This window comes from Mastigoproctus giganteus, chromosome 6, assembly GCF_048544385.1.
Source record: "Mastigoproctus giganteus isolate SK-2022 chromosome 6, ASM4854438v1, whole genome shotgun sequence".
Lineage (NCBI taxonomy): Eukaryota > Metazoa > Arthropoda > Arachnida > Uropygi > Thelyphonidae > Mastigoproctus > Mastigoproctus giganteus.
This window is the reverse complement of record NC_143580.1, coordinates 23,981,679-24,006,933: the sequence shown is the minus strand read 5'-3', so window position 1 is coordinate 24,006,933 and position 25,255 is coordinate 23,981,679. Positions and strand designations below refer to the sequence as shown.

The 25,255-nt window shown below is 40.7% G+C and overlaps 1 protein-coding gene across 2 annotated transcripts in view; it reads right to left on the bottom strand.

Moving 5' to 3' along the window:
* LOC150084099 (caskin-1-like) overlaps positions 1-25,255 on the bottom strand; it is a 258,960-nt gene that overhangs the window by 148,875 nt on the left and 84,830 nt on the right. For both annotated transcript variants that reach the window (XM_090375893.1, XM_090375894.1), the window contains exons 3-5: positions 5,216-5,313; positions 1,833-1,978; positions 1,642-1,737 (exon numbers count right to left, since the gene is read on the bottom strand). In XM_090375893.1, the coding sequence (XP_090232019.1) occupies positions 1,642-1,737; positions 1,833-1,978; positions 5,216-5,313 (340 nt within the window). The remainder of the gene's footprint in view (positions 1-1,641; positions 1,738-1,832; positions 1,979-5,215; positions 5,314-25,255) is intronic.

Here is a 25,255-nt window from a genome sequence, read left to right as displayed (position 1 = left end):
GCCACCAAACGGATCGATGGCTAACAAAGGCTTAATGATAAATCTATTTCGGTGCAATTAATTCAACCCCTCCCCCTCTGCCTTCCACCCCTTTCTACTAGCATCAATTACCCCACCGACAACGGACTGTCGTGGTACGAAAGTTGAGCGCACAACTGCGCCAGGTGGCGTGGTAATTAGCACATTAATGGGGCACTTCCACAAGTCTTGTCACCACCTAGGGTTAAATCCAATAATTAACATAAATTTCTCCCTTAAAACCGCTTGCTCTTATTGAAATTAACACCATTTAGCACATATGCGCACTGCGCATGCGCGAGATGTACCCATTCTAACTGCATCAGGCGCATGCGCCTGATGCAGTTAGAATGGGTTCAGAACTCGATGTCAGTGACGTATACTAATGTACCAATCAGGAGTTGTGTACTGTCAATCAATAGACTAATAGTTCATAAAATAGCACGCTGTGTACCCCGACAGAAGATTAATGAGCTGCGAGAGCCCCCCTGGTCATAAGGGCCATTCATTACCTAGTAACCGTCCCTGTATTGGAGAGTTCGCTAATTATGATATAAATCAAATACTTTCATTATGCCTGTCTAATTATGTCAGCAGCAGAACCAGAAAGTTACTTTGCACCAAAATACATTTTTAGCTGAAACTTACTAGCATTCGCCATCAGATGGCGCCCCTGTTATCGTACGAACAAACTATGTAATATCAAAATAGGAAATGAACCCCGTCCCTGAACTTCTGGTTATTCGATTAGGGCTGACGAGGATACGGTATATTTTTTTTTCCAAATCTCCTGGTTATCAGATACTTTTGGCAATATAGTATACATATAACTCTACATTTCGAGATTTGATGGGAAAATTTCGTATTTCGATTAGTGCCATTTTAATGAAATTTGGGGAAACCAAATATAAAATTTCATAAAAATCCATGCAATTTAAGTCCAGTTCTAACATGGGAACAGACAAACGGATGTGTACTGGAATGACAATAAGCGCTTAATTGTCTTCAGTAGTTTTTCAAATTTTGGGAAAGTCATATGGGGGAAATATCAGGAATATGACAGCTGAAACTTATTAAGGTTCGCCATCAGATGGCGCCTCCTATTATCTAAAAACAGGTAATGTACGCATTGTGGTAGATTTCAAGCGCGTTCAAAAAAATTGTCTTCTGCTCAATTTATGAACCCAATCACTGAATTTATGGTTTATATTATTCGATTAGGGCTGACGTGGATGCGGTGTGATCTATGTTTCCGAAATCCCCTGGTTATCACATACTTTTGGCAATATAGTATACAAATAACTCAACATTTTGAGATTTGATGGAGAATTTTTTTTTTTTTTATTTCAATTAATGCGATTTTTTTGGAGAAACCCCAAATATAAAATTTCATAATATTCCAGTTCTAACATGCGGCCGGACAAACGGACAGGCGCTTGAATGTCTTTCAAATTATTCAAATTTTAGGAAAGTCGTATGGGGCAAGATCAGGAATATCGTGGCTGTTCCAACAACTGTTGTTTTTGACAGAAATGTGAAAAAAAAAATAGAAACACGCATACAAAGAAAGATGGAAATCATTTCTTCTTCTCCCCCCTTGATATAAGAGTTAGGCTCCCCTACCTGGTATCGGCCGAATTCGCAAGCAACATCGAACGCTGTTTTGTGGTCTTTGTTCCTGATGGCTGGATTGGCGTGATAATGGAGAAGATGCTTCGTCTGAAAAAAAATAAATAATAATAAAATTAATGAATAGATAGAAAGAGGAATTTAAAAAAATAAGACTTTCCACATATGCAAACCAATCTACTCACCACATCTAGGTTCCCGTGTTGACAAGCTAAATGAAGAGGGGTCTCCCCTTTATTGGCAGTATCGTTGACGGACGCATTATACTGCAATAACAGGGCCACGGGCTCTGGTTTCCCCTGCCAAGCTGCATAATGCAATGGACGCATACCTAGGAAAAAAAAAAAAAAAAAAAAATCGGTGTACATTTTATTTTGTAACGCACTGTACTCTCGATAAATAATTAAAGAAAACTTTCTGGAATGCAACTTTTTTGAATATTACGCGTACTCATTGACAGGTGGCGCTTAAATACTACCCTATTTCCGGTTTAATGAGAGAGGGGAGGGGAGGGTAAAAAAATTAGAATCTCCGAGTTCATGGTTACTCGACCGGTCTTCTCGACGCTACACGATATCGTGGCGTTTCTTAGTGACTCTCGCCTTCGGTTCCCCCCTCCCCCCCCCTCCGATCGTGTTAACAACCGCTTCCTAATTAGATCTTGTTAGTGAGAGGTATTCGGGTCAATGACATCAGTCTTGGGGTTGGCCACCCTGATTGCGACATTAGTTCCACTAAATGAAAATATCGGAGCGCTGTAACCCTACCGCACCCCTGAACGTCAGGGTGGCCACGGAAGTTACACGTCAAGCATGTATTTGTATCCGGCCCTAAAATACCAATCCAATCGTAAGGATTTTAAGGGCCGGCGTCGTGGACAACCAATTTCTTCCAGCATCCCAATTTAAAATACGAGAGATATGCTAAGAAATCAAAGGACTGAGTCCGATTGCGTTAGAATGAACACCAAGGACGCTAAGAACACGAGGCTGCCTTTATATCTATAAATTGAACGTAGTCTGTTGGCATCTACGGTTTCCGGGATGAAAAACCCGGTGTTTAGAAGTTTAAAATTATTTTATTTGTGAATCCCCGAGGGGTATTAGAACTTACAGCACACTACCGTGGATGGATTGAAGGCTGAGAATAAGGAAGATACTTGTTGACATTGCAATTCAATTTTTGAAGGAAGGCTGAGTTTGAAGTTGAACAGTGAATGGATGCCGACTGGTTGCGACTCGTGTTCAGCTTGGAAGGGTGGGGCGCCAAGAGCAACTGCTTGAGTTTCACAAAATGTTTCAGTCGAAGTTGCCCATAGAGGGGGACTGGCATAAGCCCAAATATCACCGGTGGATCGACAGTGACCGAATCGATATTGGAGATCATTGAGCAGATGGAAGATTTCTAGATAGTTTAGGAGTCAGTGATTTATGGATTTCTCCTTTACTTTAGAAAGAGTAAAAGTGCAATGCACTTCTGCTCTTTCTCCTATCCAATTGGATTGGATGCCACCCTTTTAAGGAATCTCCACAGGACCTGGAGCTTTCTTGACATCAAGATCGTTTAAAATTCTTCTACCATCCTTTTGAGAAGACCACGGAGGCCATTGGTTGCAATGTACTGGGAATGGTAGGAGGTCATTTATCAGGTCGAAATACAAAAACTAGATATAAAATATGATGCAAGTAAGTTGGCTTTATCTTTAACTGAGGTAGCAATAGAACCATCAGGTTTTAACAGAAATGGGAGTGGAGTTGGGGCAAGACACCTGAATGGTCGACTACCAACATTCTTCTCTTGAACAGTCTTATCACATTTATTGGAAAACCAAGGTTTAGAAAAAGGAAGGGATTTTAAAGTGGTGTGGAATAAAGGATTTCATCTCTACAAGAATCATTTCACTGACACCATCTCAGCAAAAGTTGACATCAGAAGGTTTAAAACAGCAACCCAACTGTGGAAAAGAAGAATAATCTCGCAGATGATCCTTTTTCCTCGTGATCCCACGAGAGAAAGGGTCCATTGCAGAAGAGACCATTACCAAGTTGTGAGCTGAGGTGCCTAGAAGACCATTCACCTCAACTGTGTACCTGGAAGGATTGCCCTTGAGAAAAACACCCATAGCTGTGTTGGCTGTGTTGTTGGGATTGTCTGGTAGGTAAATGAACGATCTGTGCGAGGTTATTAGTAATTGCAAAAGTTTCAGCATCTTGACCATCTGGGTCCTCGTGAGTAGAACACTGAGACCAGCTAGAGTTGTGAAGATTAAAACCGCCTAAAAAGTTGGACTGGAGAAGGTCGAGTTTTAAAGAAAGAAGTGAGTCAAATGAAGGAGATTCCTGATTAGGAAGTCTCTGCTTTTGTTGTAGTAGGGCTTTAGGAGCATTAATGACCAAGGCCATTTTGCTGGACGAAAAACCCGGGAAAAAAAACCATGCTACCCTCGCCTGAGACCAACTAACTCAGCCAAGTTGTGAAAAAGGTCCACAAAAATTGCTCCCATCATCGAAGGGACTTGGAACTCAGGTCTTTTCCACCTGGTGTGGGGAGGACGTCGATCCAACCAACCGTGCTACTCACGAGCGCAGAAGTCTCTGGTAAGATATATCAGCCCACGTATGCACAGGTACCAACTTCGAAACCAAAGAAAGAATAGGGGAAATAATGAGGGCAACTGAAATGAGTGGTCCTTGTAGCATCCGACAATTAAGATCCTTATTGGTAAAAATGATCAAGTATATCTGAATCAGCGTTCTGCAAAATTATTTAGGATTATTTGAAACTAAAACATGCTACACTCAGTCTATTACGCCACTGATATGAAACTTTATAATTAATACTCCAAAAATATTTAGTTTATGGTCCAATATCCATCAATACTTGCTGGCTGAATCTCGTAAGACAATAATAATTTTTACTCCATTTCTTACCTTTCCTCAAGAAACAAGAAATACCTACCGCATCGAAGAGAGAGAGAGGGGAAGTGGATGGAAGATTAAGGCGCTGTCCTCGCCTAAGAACATCAAACCAAAAAGACACATTCCTTGTCCATTGAGATCATCTCTTTTAGCATCCCAACCGAGCTTTATGACTTTTCGCAGCACGTGTTAAAAGAACTTGCCGGGCAAGGTTATGACGCCATCTTTCGCCTTAAATTGCTACTAAAAACTACCCAACAAGAAAGGGTATGTGGAGAAAACAGTGGCCATCCACTAAATGATACTTCCCCGCGTTTTTTTTTATTTATTTTTTCCCCAAGTGCAATCCCGAGAGGTAAATTGCTTCCTCCCACCATACATCACGTGTCTACAGAGGAGGGGAGGGCGCCAGGAAAATTTAAACGTGGTGTCTGTCGTCCACACCGTGCGAGAAAATCTCCAATTTCACAGGTTTACAACGATCGATCCCCCCATCCCACTCCCGGCGCAGAAGAAGCCACCGATCATAAATTATTCAACTGCTATCCCTCCCCCCCCGGCTACCCCATCTATAGCACCTCATAAAAATGCGCGGCATTCGTTCATATTTAGATGATGGCAGACGATCTGTAAGGATACGACGGACTTACCTTTATTGTCTTTAATATCCACCTGGGCGCCACTATCCAGGAGTATCTGCAAAACGGGAACACTGCACATGAGGGCTGCCTGATGAAGTCCAGAGATGCTGGAAATAAAGACATCGTTTGGATTTATCAAAATAACTATCGAATTTAAGAGCTGGTCTCCAACCTAACTTAAAACAGATACAGATAAAAAAAAGGGAGAATTTTTTTTGTTACATCGTGTACATTTTCATTGTATATGCCTTAAAAAAGGATGCTTCTCTGGAATAAAATGTAACTGAATATTAAAAGTAAAATAGTACGTTTCAGCACTATTTTATGAGCCTTCTTCAGTGATTACCGCAGGGAATCCTACTGAAACATATAAACAGCAATCATACACTGCCCAGTCAAAATATTATGACCACCTACCGAATAGTGGGTATGTTCTGTTGCCACCAGTACTGCCACCACACGGCAATGCATGGACTCTGTAAGGCTTCTGAATGTTGTGGAAAGTATGTTGTACCATGCTGCCAGGACTGTGTTCCATAGATCTGCAATAGTCCATGGTGGAGGATCCACCTTGATCACGTAACTCCAGAGTTATTCTATCCAGGGAATTCGGTGGCCAAGACAGCATCTCGAACAATATCCTGCTGGAACACACCTGTACCATCCAGGAGGTAAAGGAAACTTTTTTCCAGTCGTCCATCAAGGACCCCATTCAGATGCAAACTTTTAGGCTTCGTTGGCAAAAGGTGGCTATAAGCATTGGGTACGTTTATGAGTGTACAGCGTACATTGCTCCATTTGAAAAGTACATTACTATTTATGTAAAATTTTACAGTCTGCTTACCCACCGATGAGGCCCAATAAGTGCCGAAACGGGCCATATTGGTAATGGCACGCATTTCAAATATGTACAATGCATAATCAGTACACTAATATGTCTTCACAAAAGATACAATATACACTCAGTGTCAGAAAAATAGATGTGCATTATATATTCTTCATAAAAGATAAAATATACAGTCAGGGTCAGAAAAATAGACTCGTCACTTCAATTAGTCTGTATTCACACGATGTGCATTAAATTTCTTCTTAAATTTATTTTTTTAAATATTTAAAAAAATTAAACAATCTGAAGCCTGTAGCGACTTCTATCTTGTCTTGTTTTGTTTTTATAATAAGCGTCATATAAAAATAAATGGCATTGTGAGTTCAATGGACAGCATTAAACAAAAAAAAAAAAACATCAACTGCAGGAAATAGAACGATGAATTAAAAAAAAAAAAAAAACTCGTTTGGTTAAGCCAAGTAAATATGTGGGCCTCCTCTCAGAAGCCTCTAGACAGTAATTCTGACATTCCACTTCATTTTGTTTGCTTTTTTAATATGCCAGCACGTGCGCGCCAAGTGCACACACGGGCTAAATTGCCAAATGCAGCTATCTTTCAACTTATCTTCGCTTTATTAAAGGGGCAGCTTGCGAAACTGTTGTTATGGTGACTAGGGGAGATTATTATTGTTATTGGCAATGACGGCGAAAATGAAAACACCCCCCGTGGTTGGGTAAAGGGCAAAACAGAAGGGCCGTAACTCACTGCTAGGCCTATTTTCATTACACTTCTAAATTCGCGTACGTGGCAAACATTTCTAGCGTTCAATAACGCTCCCGGACAATTACACGCGCAACAGCCGAGCTCCGCACTTGAGAAATGAACAAAGTTCGCCCGAACAGGGATTTCGTACTCCACGTGTCCAATAAACAAACTTTAAAGTGTCAAAAAATGCGCAGAAATCACTTATGAACGCGGTTTAAATTTTTTATCCCATATTTTATTACATCGCGTTAAATTGCAACTTTCTAAACAAAATAAAAAGGATCAAATAGGCAGTTTACATTAATGACCGATAGGTGGCGCCCAACTTCAATCAATGGCCGCCAGGTGGCGTTCTAAAACGGTACAACTAAAGATTGTGCATTATGGCCGCTAGGTGGCGTTCTATGACGGTACAACTGAAGATTGTGCATTACTGGCCGCCAGGTGGCGTTCAAAATACAACTAGAGACTTTGTACCATTTTTGTACTATTTGTACCATTTGCATCACTGGCCACTAGGTGGAATTCAAAAGCGGTAGAACTAGGGATTGTGCATCAGTGGTCGCTAGGTGGCGCTTTTTGTATGCAAAGTCCCTGCCACCATGACTTTTGCACGTGAAATAAAAAGTTACTAGTTGAAACTCGTGATGGAAAGAAACGAATGAATTTGTCGATTAAAAAACCGACAAGTGACTGAAGAGAACTAGTACCCGGAACTATATATATAATCGATTATAAAAACGTTATGTCCATCACTAACTGAAATGTAGAAATGGCTCTCTGCGCATGCGTATTTAAAACGTACATCACTAACCGCTAGATGCACATCATGTTCTGTATAAAAGGTACACTGAGTGTCAGAAAAATAGACTCCCCATTCTAATTATTTAATACAGTTAAAGTTGGTTTGTACAAAATATTGGTGGTGCCAATCACTGATTGTTCAAGTTTGAAGTTGCTAACACAATAGTCTTATACCTCAATAAAAAAAAGAAAAGCCAAATAGTAAAAGAAAGCAGTTTTATTTTTTCTCTTTCTCGTGCTTTAGCGACATTACACGAGGACGTGTCCGACGCTCGAGGCCCAAATCCCACGCGTCAGCAATAAAATGGAATCTTTCGCAAAAGAAAATTTTTTTTTTTCTCTTTTAAATAAGATAAAAACAACACTAAATACAACAAACCAGCGCAGATATCTTTCTTTTTAAACATCCGGCATGCAGTGATGGTAAGCCATCAGCCTTTTTGACTTCCTGAAAACACGGGGGGCCTACCAAAGAGGACGAAAAGAAAAAAAAAAATAGTCGGAAGAGATAAAGTTGCCTCGACACTGTCCAAGGACATCCGGAATAACAGCCAACACGGATTATCAAAGCCGGTTTTAGAAGTCCAAGTTGATCACCCGCTTCCGGAATATGGTTTATCACCGCCAGAGGGAGATAAAGTCAGGGTAAAATACTTTTTTTTTTTTTGGTTGTTGTTTAAGCTAGGAATAGAGTTGTATCCTGTGATCATTATTAATGGACAAAATGGCCGTTTTTGGCAGCCATTAATCTTGTTGTAACTTGAAAAAAAAATACGGTTGATAAAACTGGAAAAAAAATAAAAAAAAAAAAATAGTCTGTTAGTCCTGATGCGCATTAGGCCTAATAATGAGTTTGTGTTTAAAATGTGGACAAACTTCTAAAAACAGACAAAATTATGAAAGCTGGTTGTCATGGAAACCAAAAAAAAGCTATGAAACCTGGTTGTCATGGAAAAAAAAAAGCTACGAAACCTGATTGTCATGGAAACCAAAAAAAGCTATGAAACCTGGTTGTCATGGAAACCAAAAAAAAAACTATGAAACCTGGTTGTCATGGAAACCAAAAAAAAGCTATGAAATCTGATTGTCATGGAAATCAAAAAAAAGCTACGAAACCTGGTTGTCATGGAAAACAAAAAAGCTACGAAACCTGGTTGTCATGGAAAACAAAAAAGCTACGAAACCTGGTTGTCATGGAAAACAAAAAAGCTACGAAACCTGGTTGTCATGGAAATCAAAAAAGCTACGAAACCTGGCTGTCACAGAAACAAATAACTTATGAAACCTGGCTGTCACAGAAACAAATAACTTATGAAACCTGGCTGTCATGGAAACCAAAAGGCTATAAGAACCTGATTGTCATGGAAACTCAAAAAAAGCTATGAGAACCTAATTGTCATGGAAACTCAAAAAAAGCTAAGAGAACCTAATTGTCATGGAAACAAAAAAAACTATGAAACCTGGTTGTCATGGAAACTAAAACACTATGAAACCTGGTTGTCATGGAAACTAAAACACTATTAAACCTGGTTGTCATGGAAACCAAAACATTATTAAACCTGGTTGTCATAGAAACCAAAATGAAATTTCTGCAGAAACGGACTTGTTCGATAGATCTTTTACACAAACGCGTGCCAGAAGCCGGCGTTGGCAGTGTCACACCTGATTTCCTCCCCCTCCAAAAAAAACCCCCAAAAACTCGAATGCAGTGTCCTTGTACTGTCTACAGAGCCCAAGGTTAACCTGTACAGGCGTCCACATTAAGTGGGTTATACTTTTTATGATTTATTCCTCCCGGGAGACAGTTGTGAAGTAAGTGCATGTGTGACAACTAGAGGGCGCTTTCACCAAATCCATATCGGTATGCACACTGATAAAAATTGAAATATTTCTTTTTTTTTTTTTTCCCTCTTTCTGTGAATTATTGATACCGTAGTGCCATCTAGAGTCAAAAAATAGCATTTCTGTTTTAATACTTTAACAAATGGGTGATTTTGAAGATGCAGTCTGTGCGAAAATATCCCGAGTTTAATAGGATTTCTAACCCGAAGGTCTTGGACCCGGTTGAGGGATTTTTTTTCCCCCTTTTGTAGAATAATGCAGAGAATAGCGGGGGAGGGCAGGCAGGCAGCTTCTTTAAACCGTCGATTGGTGGGGAAAAGTCCCCCAAGAAAGGTGTTTCATTAACGTTAACCCCGGATGATTTGAAGAATACAAAGAAGCGAGGAGGGTCGTAGAAATTGCCCCTGAATTATGCCGAGCCCGACCCGTATTAATGCAACTGGCAAAATGGATGAGTACGGAGGCCGTCGGGGTAATTTCGCAGGACGATAGGAGAGGGGTAATGTTCTTCGAGTGCACACCCGAGCGTGAAATGGATGGCGGAAAAGTGCATGCGACCCTTGAGGGGAAAAAACTGCCTGCACTCTCCCCCCCCCGGTCGACGTCTCGTGCTGATGCACGCGTTCAGAGAGGGTAAGAAAATTAACTCGAAGAAACGGGCGCGAGGAAAAAACGTTTATTACTTACTTGTATAACCAATTAGTTCCTTTTAATTACCTCACTGTGGCACGGGGAAAGGAAGGGGGGGAGGAAGGGAACGCGATTTATCCCAGTGGCATCACGGGAAGGGCGGACGCAACCATCACCGCAGCCAGAATTTCAAGAAATCCAAACAGGCACTAATCCCCCCCTCTGTCATTAAAAGTGTCATTATTTTTCGCTAACAACATCACATGGGCGTCCGTGAGGTCAGAGGTCACACAGCAGCCGCAGTCGAACCTGAAATGAGAGTTCTATTTGTTGCGCACAAATGTAATTTGAAGTTAACCCCCGAGCACCATTACCCACCGTACTCTTTCCGAGAAGACCAGCCACCATATTTCAAAATAATGCCAGCAGCTAGAACTGACTCGCAACCGAACCACTCTGGAAACTCCCCCTTGAGCTTTCCACTTCTTGTGAACTACGTAGCCGAGTAGTCAAAGGCAAGAGTGCAATAACACACACATTTCATAGATCATGGTTATATTTAAATGCTGTTTTCCAAATCTTTTTCTTTAACAAAATGTCCCACACGGCTCTACCTTTGGCCCTTTTCTGTTTAAAATGTACCCTGACCTACCATTAACATCCAAACATCTGCATATCTATAAATAACCTTTAGGACAACCTCTGGTCTCCATGGAACAGGGATAGATGTGATCAACTATCAACTGACAGGTGTTCGGATATTGTGGCAGGGCACTGTATATTAACGATACAGCCATGGAGTGAGATATTAAGTTATTTCCATAGGCAGATGACATTGAGATTTACGTAGCTGGGTCCTCCAGTTTACATTGCTCAACCATTCCACTTAATTTGGATTTACAGACAAGGAACCTTTCTGGATGCGCAACTGATCTTAACCTCCCAAATTCCACTCTGGCGGATAACATTCAAAGAGGGATGGATTGTAGGTCACAATTTAACGAAAAGAAGTCTGGATGGACTCAAACTGGTGGAAGGTGCCTCAAGAGGATAGTTGAACTCACTGTGGACTTACTATAGAAACAGACCTCCAGTACACTGGGTTAGTTATGGAAAACGAAGCTCGACTGGCCAGCTTACAGCCCACTTTGCAATCCCATGTGTAAGAAGAATTCGATTTCCACATTAAGATGCCACTTAAGGGTTTCTTTCAAACTGGATCTGGCAGTGAATGGAGGAACACAGTCGAAGCTCTTTTTAACGTCCTATGTGGTTGTTCCCGGCCAATTTCTCATTAATATAACGCTATTTTATGAACAATAGATATAACGCCCTTCCAATATAACGACCGTTTTCTCATTCCCTGGGGGTCGTTATATAGAGCTTGCACTTTGCAAGCGAAAGGCTTCGAATTAAAAGCCATTTTTTAAACTGTTTGTGTGGGGGGGGCGCACGCTTTTGGTCACAGTCGGATGAGTGTACCTATACTTTTGAAAGTGCAGTATATATATGCCTAAACACTGGAAGAAAGCAACATATTCGAGTTAATTCAAATGTTCATTGACAGTTTTGGCATCATGCTCGAATTGTGGTTGGTCCCAGCCAACTTCTCAGTAATATCGATGCTATTTTATGAACAATCGATATAACGCCCTTCGGATATAACGACCGTGTGTGTCCGTATACTTTTGAAAGTGCACTGTATATGTGTAGAAAACGGGAAGCAGCATATTACAGTTGGTTCAAACATTCATTAAAAGTTGTTCCGCTAAAGATGTGACGTCACAATCGAGTTATTTATACCGGTGTGCCATCTGGTGTCCAGAACTAGAACTATTCAAAATAATTACTTCGGTAATAAAGGTTTTAATAGGACAGTCTTGCACTCCAACCCACTCTTTAAAGCAAAATTACCTCAGACAAATGAAAGCCAGACAACTGGGAACCGCTCTAATCATCAACCGTCAGGTGACACAAACGCGCAACACTTCAAATTACGCCACCACCACCACAGGACAAACGGAGGGTACGGGAAGAGGGGGGGAAGGGAAGACACATAGCAGAAGGTCAACGTGACGCCACAAAGCCGCCTTAAATGGTAAGGGTTATCAAGCCCGTTACTGCGATGTCACGGGGAAGAAAGGCGAAGGAGGGGGAAGGGGGGAGATGACTACGCATTCCAGAACGCAACCGACACCTCGCGAGGCCCGCAACCCTGTCGACTTGATGAGAGTCACCCGTGCATCGTCACAGCTCCACGACAACAATGGGAAGTCCGAGTCACCGGAGAGAGAATGCGAAGCGTTCTTGATGAATTGGGCGCACGCCGAGAGCCTTTTCACGAGCACACGATGACCATGGCGGAGATAATCATAAAGAGAGAAAGAGATTAATCAGCGGCGGATGTTGCTACACTTGTAATTATCCGCACTAAGTGACCGCCTTTAAGTGTTTCGTATCGATCCGGCGGAGTTCAAACTACTGCATACCTTACGGTTCGCTTCATTAGTTGCCGTATAAACGGCAGCCGAGAAATCGACGCCTGACACCCACGTGGTCTTCGTGGAGTGCTTCAGTTAAGTCGTCTGTCACTAGGGAGCGCTACAGCATCTTTAGAAAGGGTTCTGGTTTTAAAATACCCCCAACAGATTACTTGATTGAAAAATGTAACCCTTGCCTGAGACCGACTAACTCGGCCACATGAGATATAGGCCTTAATTCCTATTTCGGCCTATTTCTCATCCTCTGCGCTACCTGGGAGGACATTTTCAGTGATGGTTGCACTTTTCATGAGCCAAAATACAAGATGATTCAAAAGTTAGGGTTTACTTCGGAAGCACCTTGTACTTTGACTTTTACATTCTTCGGAAAAGTATAATACACACACTGGCCAAAAGAACCTTTGTATTAAGACAGCCACAGACACAACGAATACTGCCATGGGGGATGACCTGTTGCCTTGTTGAGTATAAAGACTTGCACAGGCTCTTCGGCTGCAGTAATCTAAAGCCAGAATGGTAAATCCATCAGACCTTGAAAAAAGGTCTTATCGTGGGTGCACGTTTAGCAGGAGCCACGATTCAAGAAATGAAAGACATAACTCGTTTCTCAAAAGGCATCCATCTCTAAAGGTTATTGACTGGAACGCAATGGCTCTACAACATCTCAAAGGAGTAAATGTAGCAGGAAAACAATTCATCAAGAGCGAAGCCGTTGTAAATAGGACTTCCAGTGTGCAACAAATAACATCTGATTACAACCGAGTCCAGAACTGCCCTGGTGCCAAGAACGTCGTTATTGGACAGTGGAACAATGGAAGAAAGTCACGTGGTCAGAGAAATCATGATACATTTTGTTTTGCACTGATGGTAAGCAGACAGTGTGGTGAGAACCTCACGAAACGATGGCTCCTGCTTGCGGTGTTAAGAAAACCCAAGCATCTGGAGGTTTTGTTGTCACGGACTCCGTTGATCCCGGTGGAAGGTTGAATATCATCCAAGGAGTACTTGAATTTTGTATCAGATCTATTGTACCCCGCAATGTTTGTCCCAAAGGTGATGATCACTCTGTGGATGGCAATGCAACAGCGCATCGTGCCAGAATGGTTCGATGACATCGATTCCCACCACCTTCCCTGGTCCTCCACATTCACCTGATCTCAATCCTATTTAAGAATGTGTGGGACATGCTGGAGGTAGATATTGGACAACGAAGTCCTCTTCCTTCAATTTCGTCGCAGATGCCCGATATTTTGCTGGAAGAATGGTTAAAATTAGACCAAAACGCCTCAAAATACCTTACAGAATCCATGCCATCCCAAAAACCATGAAAACTAAGCTTTTATTATTTAACAAATTAATTGGAAATTTTTACAAAATGGCGTCCTTTAGCTTAAACAGATTAAAATATTTTCTAGAGCTCCAAAAATGGACTCGTCCAGTATTTCATCAGTAACTTTCCCAAAGAATGCATTAAAACACTTGAAACTTGACTATCTGCGCATTATAAGTGCTGGTATAAGAATCCACTGAGTAGAAAGAAGAGCCTTTGCTCCTTCTTGATTAGCAGGTGCATAGAGCACTGCCACCCTCGCACTCCAAGCGTCTCTGCCACACGATCTGTCTGTACCTTTTGCCTCGCCTATTAACTTTTCTGCGTTACGTGACAAGGTGACACCGCGAGCAGCGATAAGGCTAAGATGCGGAATGCAGAGGTCAGCCAAGAAACGCAAACACCACGTCAAGGCCACAGAGAGATAATACGGCACCTGAGAGCGAAACGGAAGAGCACATACACAACAGAGATGTCACGAAACAGCGAAGAGGATTAAGTTGTCTTTTCCCGCACTCCTACCTTGAGATGTTTGCGCGCAAAACAAACAGCAGCGCCCCCACTGGCAAATACTATCCCCAGTTTCTTCTAAAGTCTACATTGCTGATCCATCGTAGCAAAAGAGGCACACTTTTTGTCCACCAGATCGTGTGATGATACGTGAACGTCCGCGAGGCATATCCGTTTCTTATTTTCGAGAATTAAAAGAAAAATTAGGCGTGTCGCAACAGGTATTTACAACTGTATTTCCCAAGGCGAATATTTTTGTGTCTACGAGTATACACACTATATTTATTCTATATTAGCTCCACCAGATGACGCTGGAAGCAATTAGCTCAGCACATGATCTGTCATTACACGCCCCCGCTCCCCGATGAAACGACAGTTAATCCCAAGGGGGCCGTAATGTACACAAGGGGAGTAGAGAAAAGCGATTCTCGTGTCACGGTGTTTGACAAGCGTGAAAAAGAAACGCGAGCTTCGCTGAACGCGTATTTTTATTAATCTTTTGCAACTTGGGGCGAGCTGTTACCGGAAATATGGCGTTTGGTGGAGATATTCGCTAATTAAACACCCCCAGGAGAGTGGGGGCAATGTGAAAAGAGGCCCAGAGTTCACTGCTCCGGGCCACTTGATGTTCCAAATGTCCAACCTCGTACTTGCAGTTGTGTCGCAGACGCCATGAATAATAAAGACGCTAATTAAGACCCCTCGGTGCTCCCGCGTCGGTGAAATTAACATTTAGCTCCGAAGATAATTTTCTTCCAACAAAAAAAAAAAAAAAAAAAATATATTTGTAAGTAGAAAGACCTTTGGGGATATATCTATTAATTACTCCTGTCTATCTTTTGGTCGTGATGCAAAAACATATCGAGAGAATGTCTGGAGGAAAGAATTAATTTAAAAAAAAAAACAAAATCAACCCACAGTCAATTGTGCAGTGTGTTTTTTAAGGAGTCCATCAGGACTCTTTGTAGAAGAACTGAGGATCATTTATATGCTCTTCATGCTGTCGTTTTGTATCGTAGGAGATGAATTATAGATGGTGGAATCTTAATGAAGCGTGGCTAACATATGTTTTTATTACCACGAAGATTTTTTTCTCTTTTAATTTCCTTTTATAATGTAAATGCGCAGATGCACCGAAGTTAATGTTTAAATGGCGTTCCTTCTATTTTAATTTTTTCTAACAATGACTGAAACCAATTTTAATGTACACATGCCAAAATTTCTAAAGAAAAAAATCAGAGAACGATGGGGTAAATCCTGCTGGTGGTAAAAAAAACAGCAGACGACTAGAGTTTTAATTCTTGTGCAAGAAAAAAATTCGCAAAAAATTGGTTAAATTCTGTTGCAAAAAATAATCAGCAAACGATAGGCTTAACTCTGCTGATTAAAAAAATCAAACGACAGGCTCAATTCTAATGCAAAAAAAAAAAAAAAAAAATCAGAGAACGATAGGCGAAATTCTGCTGAAAGAGAACAGCAAACGATAGGCTGAATTCTACTACAAAAAAAAATAATAATAAATAAAAATCAGCAGTAAACTGCAAGCCCAACTGTACTGAAATAAAAAAAGAAAATAATAACAATCAGCAAACGATAGGCTGAATTCTGCTGGGGGAAAAAATCAGAAAACGATCTGCTGCAAAAAAAAAAAAAAAAAAATAGCAAAATATAGAATTAATTCTGCTGCAAAAGAAAATCAACAAACGATAGTCTCAATTCTACTGAAAGAAAATATCAGCACGCCATTGGTTTAATTCTACTGCAAAAAAAAAAAATAAATAAATAATAATAATAATAAATAAATAAATAAATAAACTAGTATCAGTTCTACTTAAAAAAAAAACAGCAAACGATACACATAACTCTTCTGAAAAAAAAAAAAAAAAAAACAGCAAAGAAAAGAATCAGCAATTTAATTCTGCTGCAAAAAAAAAAAAAAAAAAAAACAGCAAAGAAAAGAATCAGCAATTTAATTCTGCTGCAAAAAAAAAAAAAACAGCAAACTATAAGCTCAATATCGTTGGGAAAAAATGAGAAAACAAATGATAGGCTTAATTCTTCTGCAAAAAAATTAAGCAAACAATAGGTTCAGTTCTGATGCAAAAAAAAAAAAAAAAAAATCGGCAAACGATGAGCTTATTCTTCTGCCAAAAAATCATCAAAGAACAAGCCCAAATCTACAGCAAAAAAAAGAAAGGCTCAATTCTACTGCAAAAGATTATCGCTGCACAGACAATTGAGACTATCAGCAAACGATAGTCTCAATTCTGCTGAAAATAGCATCAAGTAATTGGTTTAATTCTACTGAAAAAAAAAATTATTAAATCAGCAAACTAGTTTCAATTCTGCCGCAAAAAAATTAGCAAACTATAAGCTCAATTCCGATGGGAAAAAATCGGCTTCTTCTGCAAAAAAAAAAAAAAAAAATAAGCCAAAAATAGGATCAGTTCTGCTTCAAAAAAAAAAAAAAAATCAGCAAACGATGGGTTTATTCTTCTGCCAAAAATAATCAGCAAAGAACAAGCCGAAATCTGCGGGGAAAAAAATAAAATCAGTAGGTGCAATTCTGTCACAAAAAAAAAAAAAAAAAAGAAAAAAGCAAAAGTAAAGCTTAATTCTAATGCAAAGGAAAATCGCTGCACAGACAATTGAGACACTATCAGCAAACGATAGTCTCAATTCTGCTGAAAATAGCATCAATAAATTGGCTTAATTAAACTGAAAAAAAAAAAAAATTTAAATCAACAAACTACTCTTAATTCTATTTCAAAAAAATAAAAACAGCAAACGATAGCCTTAATTCTACTAAATAACAGCAAACGATACGCTTAATTCTTCTGAAAAAAAAAAAAAAAAAAAAAAAAAATAGCAAAAGACAATCGGTGCACAGACAATTGAGCCTATCAGCAAACGATAGTCTCAATTCTTCTGAAAATAACATCAAGTAATTGGCTTAATTCTACTGGAAAAAAAATTAAAAATCAGCAAACTAGTTCAATTCTGCTGGAAAACATCGACAAACAAACGATAGGCTCAATTCTTCTGCAAAATAAATCAACGATGGTATTAATTCTTCTGTCAAAAAAAAAAAAATAAATAAAATCAGCAAAGAACAGGCCCAATCCTGTTGCAAAAAACAGCAAACGATCAATTCTGTTGCAAAAAAAATCACCAAACGATATTCTGTATTTCGCTGAAAAATCAGCAAACGATAAGAGCACGCGATAATCGATTGTTGTTGTTGCTTTATTTTGACAGAGAAACTGACAACAATACCAAGCGTACTCTTGCGCCTGGACATCGCTGGAAGATTTTTCTTGTTTGTTTCTCCCATCACATCCGACTTGCATGCAATCTTGTCGAGTGTTACTGTTTGAACAAAGCTGAACGCGATATCCTGCTTTATCTGTCACCATATTAACATGTGGCCACGATGCCTATCTTCAGCAATGGCTGAGCATATCAGCTTACATTAAACACATCACTCACGCTGCACTTCGCATTCTGATAGCGCAACATTAAAGTGACGCACACTTTCCGGACTATGAAGGCTATCGATAACGTACGAGTGATTCATTACAGCTGGGTCTTCGGGGTCATGTCACGCAGAGAAGCGAACGCATGTGCAAATATTTAGCGATATCTCGTCTGAAGTACTTCGACAAACGCTAAAAATGCGAACAAGTGAATCGTGTGACTCGTAATAATTGCGATCAAAAATTATTTCAGACGACCATCACACAAATCGACTGCAGACGACAATCATTACTATCGTCTGCAACAACGAATATGCCAAAAGACAAAGCAGACGACAACAAAAATGCCTTCTTTGAATAACTAAGTACGCGCATACTGTTTGAAAGGAGGTTACTAACATCCCAGTATAGGGGGCGTTAATACTGCCATCTTTTGACAGACAAAATGAGTTAATTTTCTTCTTTATATACGACGGAGGTCATTTATCTTTGACAAATCCCCGTAATTCAACCCTCCTACTGAAAGCAACCCCCGAAACCAGCTGTCACCACTAATTTGTATCAGGAAACAACCCACCCGGCTATCAGTACTACGAGCCGGCCCACAATTAACTGAGCCTTCGGGGATAACGGCCTCATCTAGCGGTGCGTGCGTGCGCGCACACACACACTGATACTGTGAGTGTGCACCGCTCCACAGATATCCGCAATTCCCCACCCCAATAGGGTAACATGTGGTATAACAACAGCTTCCGCCCTGTGACATATGCCATAATTACACACACACACACACATTAGAGGGAAGGACCGGAGCGAAAACACGGAAGTCAAGCAGCGTCCATCCGCGCTGGTGCGATTCTGGTGGCAGCGTTCCGTCACTGCACTGATGGCCAGTTCGGGGCCAAATCCATTTATGTTCAAGGGCTGCAGAAATTGGTGATGCTTACGAATACACCAGCGAGTCAGGATTCTTTCTTCCTCTTCTCCTGAAGTCAATAACTGATTCCCTCTTCACTGAAAGGAACATCCATCAATGCACGTGACTTGCTTTCTTTTCTTTGAAGAAATTTCTTTTGATCTTCAGAGTAATTTTGGCAAAACGCTAACTTAGTAACCTCTCATTATATTCTAAATTTAGTGAATATATAACCAGACAACCTTGCCAGATAGGAGATATATCCCCCTATGCCCTTGTTCAAAAAGCGGAAACGCGAAGCAAGCAAAATTATCGTGGCTTCCTTTTCGCAATGTCTCATCATCCCTTTTCCGATTTCTAAACAAAGGCATGGGGGATATTCAATATATTCGGAATATAGTGAAGATATTTCCAGACAACTCTGATAAAATAACAGATATATCCCCCTATGCCCGTGTTTAAAAATCGGAAAAGAGATGATCAAAACAGTGGGCGACGAAAAACTCGAGTTTATGGGAGGAAAAACCATGTTACTCTCGCCTGAGATCGACTAACTCAGCCACTTGTGAAAAAGGCCCATAAAAATTCCTCTCGTCATCTACCGGACTCGAACTCAGGTCTCTACTACTCGATGTGGAAAGGAAGGCAATTCTGCCACCAACTGTGCCACCCACAAGGTTCTTTCTTGGATCAAACATCCAGATGCACAAATCTCTCTGCTTATTGAATTGTTGGTAGGGGTAGCAAGAATCAAATCGCACCAGTTCACCCACAGAGAGAAGAAATGTACTTGACAAAGAGCAGACGAAACTGTATACCCTAAAATACAACACAACATACCAGACGACAATAGAATTTATTGGAATGCAGATCAACGTTGTTTGCAGCATACACAGACCCACAAGGAGACGGCGCATGATGGGGGTTTCCAAGGTCATGCAGCGTCCACAAGTCACTAATCACCCTGAATAATGTCAGATGCCATCTTGCTTGGTGTAGAGCCTTGGTGTAAGACACCGTTCTTGGACTGTAGACCAAAAGAAATCTGCTTCGTGTTATTTGTAGATATGCAGGTGTCCATATATTAATTGTCACACAGTGTACATCTTTCAACTTGATGGATCATGGCCTAAGTTGCCTATGCACCACAAAATTTCAAATCAAATCTTCACATTCGTATTTATATCTGTGGATATAACTATAAATAGCTAATACTGATCAAGTGCGTTAGTAGTATTAGTTTATTAGTAGTTTACCGTACTTACTCGCGTACACTGCATGTCTTATAAGATCGTCTGTAACCATAGGCTTCTGCAAACAAGTAAACTTAAAGTTAATAAATAAAACGCGCGTTATAATCACTAGAAGTGAGTGATGGAGTCACGAGTAAATTATGTGTAAAACTGGAAATAAAATTTTTGCCAGAAACGCCCAACAATTTAAATTTTAACAAATCGATGAGAAAAATAAACGAGAAAAATAATTTGGGATGACAATGGCCGTTTTTTGACAATATTTATGTATATTATTTCTCGTTTATAAAAAAAAAAACAAAAAAAACACCTCAATTGCAAGCGATTATCATAAAAAAAAATTCAGAGTAAACAATTAGTGTAAACAATCCACAGTAAACAATGCAAAGTAAACAATAGACAGCAAACCAAAAGTATTTACCTATTCAAATTCAGAGGAAAATGTTTGTGGTAATTTTTTTTCTGACACCCTGTACGTAATCAGCATATAAGTACAGGGTGTCAGAAAAAAAACTATAATCAATGAAACAGGAATTTATGGTGCATTAACTATTATAAAAAAAGGAGGAAAAAAACAGGAAATGACATCCATAAATTTTCCTATCATTCTCGAAGGTCACGTGACAAGAGAGTACTTGACAGAGGAATCGATCATACAACAAAAAAAAGAAAGAAAAAAAAATCACAACGAACAAAAATGCAACGCGAACACCGGCCAATTCAAGACGCGTGAAATTCGGAGTTGTGGCTAGTGAACCGTGCGAATACTAAAGCCAATCGATTTACCAAGGGAAGAGGAAAGGGGGGGGGAGGTCAGAACACACAGGAAACGTGTGCATACCGCAGCTAATTTAGCGTTCGAAACTAGCCGGCCACGAGTTGCCGGTTATCAATTACAATCTTGCCTTCGAGTCTCATCACGCTATTCATATTTTCCGGGAGATCTACGCGGCACGTGGCCACAAAATTCAATTTCAGCGCTAACTGGATTCGTATCAATCCCGCCGGGGGGGGGGGGAACTCCGGTGCGGAATCGGACTAGAATTGAGCTGAGAGGCAATTAACATTAATCTCGAACACGGCAAGGAGTGGGTTTACGACAATTACACCACGCTCTTCAATAGCGCGCCATTAATTCCACTATTGACCAAGCGACTCGCCAACACCAACAGCATTCCGGGAATTCCTGTCCTTTACGTCTGCTCTATGGAACGCTACTACGGAGGGCAGGAAATATGGCGGGCGAAGTGAGAAATTCTTCGACTTGTCCCGGTGGAACAGGGCTCATTAGAACAACGGGCCAAAGAGAGAGAGAGAGAGAGAGAGAGAGAGGTTTAAACAATCTCCCGGTTACCTTGGCAACCATCTCCAGTAGAGAAGTAAATAATGCAAATAACTCCCAGCATGCATCTGCACATAAATCACCAAATAATGGGACAAGCTGTCGGCCAATCAAATTTTAAGGCAATTAATTTGCGACACATCAAAAAGAATGTCTCGAGTGCTGTTTAAGGGGGGGGGGGAGAAATAGGGGCTTGCTTTTTTTTTTTATCGCTCACTCCATCAGACACTACTGACATTCATGGAATTACACTGAGTAGTGAAAATGTTAAATGTACAGTGCTTCTGTAAATAAAATGAGCAAAAGACAGCTGCCTAATTATTCTTTCAAAGTGATACGCGAGTGGCAGACGACTAGTGGAGTGGCGTAGCCACTACATTAACACAGACTCGACTAACCGACATTTTTTTTTTTTTATTATTATTTATACTTAAGAAGGCCACAGAACATTGTCGTATTTAGAGATTATGTGGGCTGGTTTTTAGAGATGATAAACCACGCAGCCTTTGCTAAAAACCAGTGTTATAAAGCTCAAACTTCCTTCAGTCAGGATTCGAACAGGGGTATTTTGCAGATAATAAGGAGAGGCTACAACTATAATCGCCTTGTTAACCACAAAAGGGTTGTCCAGGTCATCAAATCGCACAAACAAGTCATCTTACGAATATACCCAACTAATAAGTGAAAAGCAATCCCAACAGCACACCACCTTGCATAATCCTCATTCTAATCTATTAACCAAAGATGGATGTCCTGGTCATCAAAACACACAACTCCTCATGTGGTATGAATGTATTACAACTAATTGGTGAAAAGCAATCCCGAGAGCATACCTCCATGTGGGATCTTCATTATAATCTAGTCATCTAAAGTCATAAAAATGCAGTGAGGATGTTAAAATCATATGAAGAAGACTGTCAGGATCTAACGGAATAATAAGACAATTTTATAAAAGATGAAACGCATTTATTTGAACGATGAAGGAAAGATGTAGATGGATACCTTCCAGTAAACAAGCATAATTACTGAGTTTCCTTGCAATCCTCATTTGAGTTTCAGATTACAAAAAAGATTACAAACCAAATCAAATCTGGCGTGTTTAATGCAGTCATTAAAATCCCACTGAGCCTCTTCTTATCGCCTAGGGTGTACTTACTATAATTCCCCTCCCCCCGGGCGACCTCTTAATGGCCTCCAGAAAGCGAGCGCTCTCGTGCATCAACTCCAATACAATCTCGCATTAATAGCAACAAACAAAATGGCAATAAAGAGTGTCAGTAAATCTGCAACAATTAATTCGCCATCTCACGTGCCAGGAATAGCAAAATGGTTGGATAATGGGTCTTCAGACGTCACGAGCCGCGGAAGGATTAATGTCAATGGAAACCGCGTTAATCGACGACACTAATTCTCTCAAAAGTCACTTACAATTAAACTCTCCACTTTTCAGTAAAGTAAAGATTCGGAATATTTCCCATAGGTGTCGCTTCGTATGCAGAAGTAAAGTATAGAAAGAGTGACGTCATATTTCCTTGTCAATAACAAGCCTGAAAATGAGAACAGGCGCATGCGCACTTGTTTTCTCTGTCTTGATGGGGTGAAAACAAAAAAAGTTATATTTTTAATCAAATATAGTCAATTACATTTTTTTTAAATACACTACCTGTAAAAAAATATCAGAACACCAGTAAAGTTGAAAATGCAAGTTTGGTAACGTCTTCTTTTATTTTTTGGGAATTGTGAAATCCTTCAGGCATCTAGTGAAATCCATGACGTGTATGGGCTGTAATTCGGGGAGGGGCCCTACTAGATGCTGAATAAAAGTTTCTAATTTTTTGACCAGTGAGTGTACAACGTCCGCTCAAAAGTATGCGCGCGACAAAAGTGCACATTTCCTAACACTTTTTTTATGTAAGATTTTGGTCAAGGCCACTAAGGCCACGAAGCGATTGCGTAATGACGTCATGTCATTCAAAAATCACCTCACCCTGACTCGTTCTGTCCGGGTGGGGGGTTGTCGGTACTTTAGAGACGAAAGTGTATTTACGAAGTGAAATTCTTTGTGGGTGGAATTGGAGGCGAACAGCGGGGCCCTTCGGAGCACGCGCTGCAGTAACGAATTGTCAAATAACTCGCCGTCATTTGGCCGTAATCAAACTGCGAGGTCGTAAATGTACCGACAGATCATCAGCGGTCCATTCCGTTATTAGAACACGCGACAAACAGCTTAGGGATTCCGAAAGCACCCTGCAGGAAGTCGTCTGCAAAGGTATTAAGGGGGCGCCTCATTTACAAATCGAACTGGCAACGTAATGGCCACTTAGGCATTGTGCTGCAAAAAGGGATTCTCTGCGCAAGTTCGGGAAAAGGTAAATAAATGGGCCATCTACAGACCCCCCCATTATGGGGGGAGGGGTAGAACGCCTATTGGCAAGAAACTACTGTACGTATCAATTTCAAGAAGTTGATAAGTACTTTTCCTTCGGGGAATCTGCTTATCGAATTGGAGAGGGGAGGGGGGGGGTTTAGGGCAATCCCTTGATGAGATAATCTATTATGCAAGGGACACGGTTGAAATTCGTCCCGAAGACGCTGTTTATTTATCTTGGCTATCTGCAACCCATCTACAAAGCCCGTGGACTGGAGTAATTCAGAGGCGCTCGTTGTTATGGTAACCGGTTTTTTTTTTTTTTTTTTTTGTTAATACATTTACGCTAAAAACTGCTGGAACAGCTGCAGACTACCTCTGTGGAAGAACATGGTCGTAGCCACTGTGCTATCCAAAAGGGCGTTACATTAGTGACAGACAACTTCATCTGCAAAGCGACCTTCCACTAGAACTGCCTTTTGTCATAAACTCACAAGCGCCATCTGGTGGGCCTATCTTGATTCTACTGCAATCCCCATCAACCCTCTTCCCCCCCTCCCCCAAATCTGTTACAAGCACGCGACTTCCCACACTTGTGCATCAAAACGCCCGCGGATAGACAGAATAGATTAGTGTCCTTCGCATTCTCCGAGGAACGTTATTAAGCGGCAGACGAATCTTTTTTAAAAACAGAAAATTGCGGATGCCAAACGACACGTCCGACGAGCACATCCCTTTCGTGTGTTGTTCCGTCGAAGAGGTCGGCGAGTGCACTCCATCAATATTGTTTCTCTCGAATCGGCACAGACGCCGCGTGGAGGTATTGTTCGCCAATTCTTCCCGGAGGACACAAACTCCGTCTAATCGTAACAGTTGACGACTTATCTGTCGACAAATCGCAAAAATAAACAACGGACTACGGCAGTGTGTCGCAGTCGGTCATTATCCGCTTGGAAAATTCGGAGAAATGTAAATCCACTTGTCCGTTACAGCTGCGTTTGGACACATTTCGTCCGTAAAGGGTGCACTGACATCGCCCGCTTTAGGGCATTCGGAAAAGTCATCTTTTGAGAAAACAAGAACGCGCCGAACAGCTCGTGCAATTTTGAAATCAGTCGATACTTTGTGGGTTGATACGCTCCATTTGGTGGCCACTGATCCCCCATGAAAGGCTAATGGATGGAAAGTTCTCTTGAAGGCCACTAGATGGAGCGTGTAAAGTGGATTAATGGTATTACATTTGTCCCAAAGTAGAAAATTAAGTTTCTCAATAGGATTTATATCTAAATATAGGGGCCAGAGAAGATGGTAGAAATCCGTGTCATACAGATATTTATTTAAAGTATACCCAGTAAAATAAAATAAAATAAAATATTTCCAGAAGCTTTCGGAACTCGTGTCCCTTTCTCAACTGACAGAATTTTTTAAATACATTACAAGCAAACTGTGGCACGTTACTCATTCGTCATTGTTGTAGCACGGACG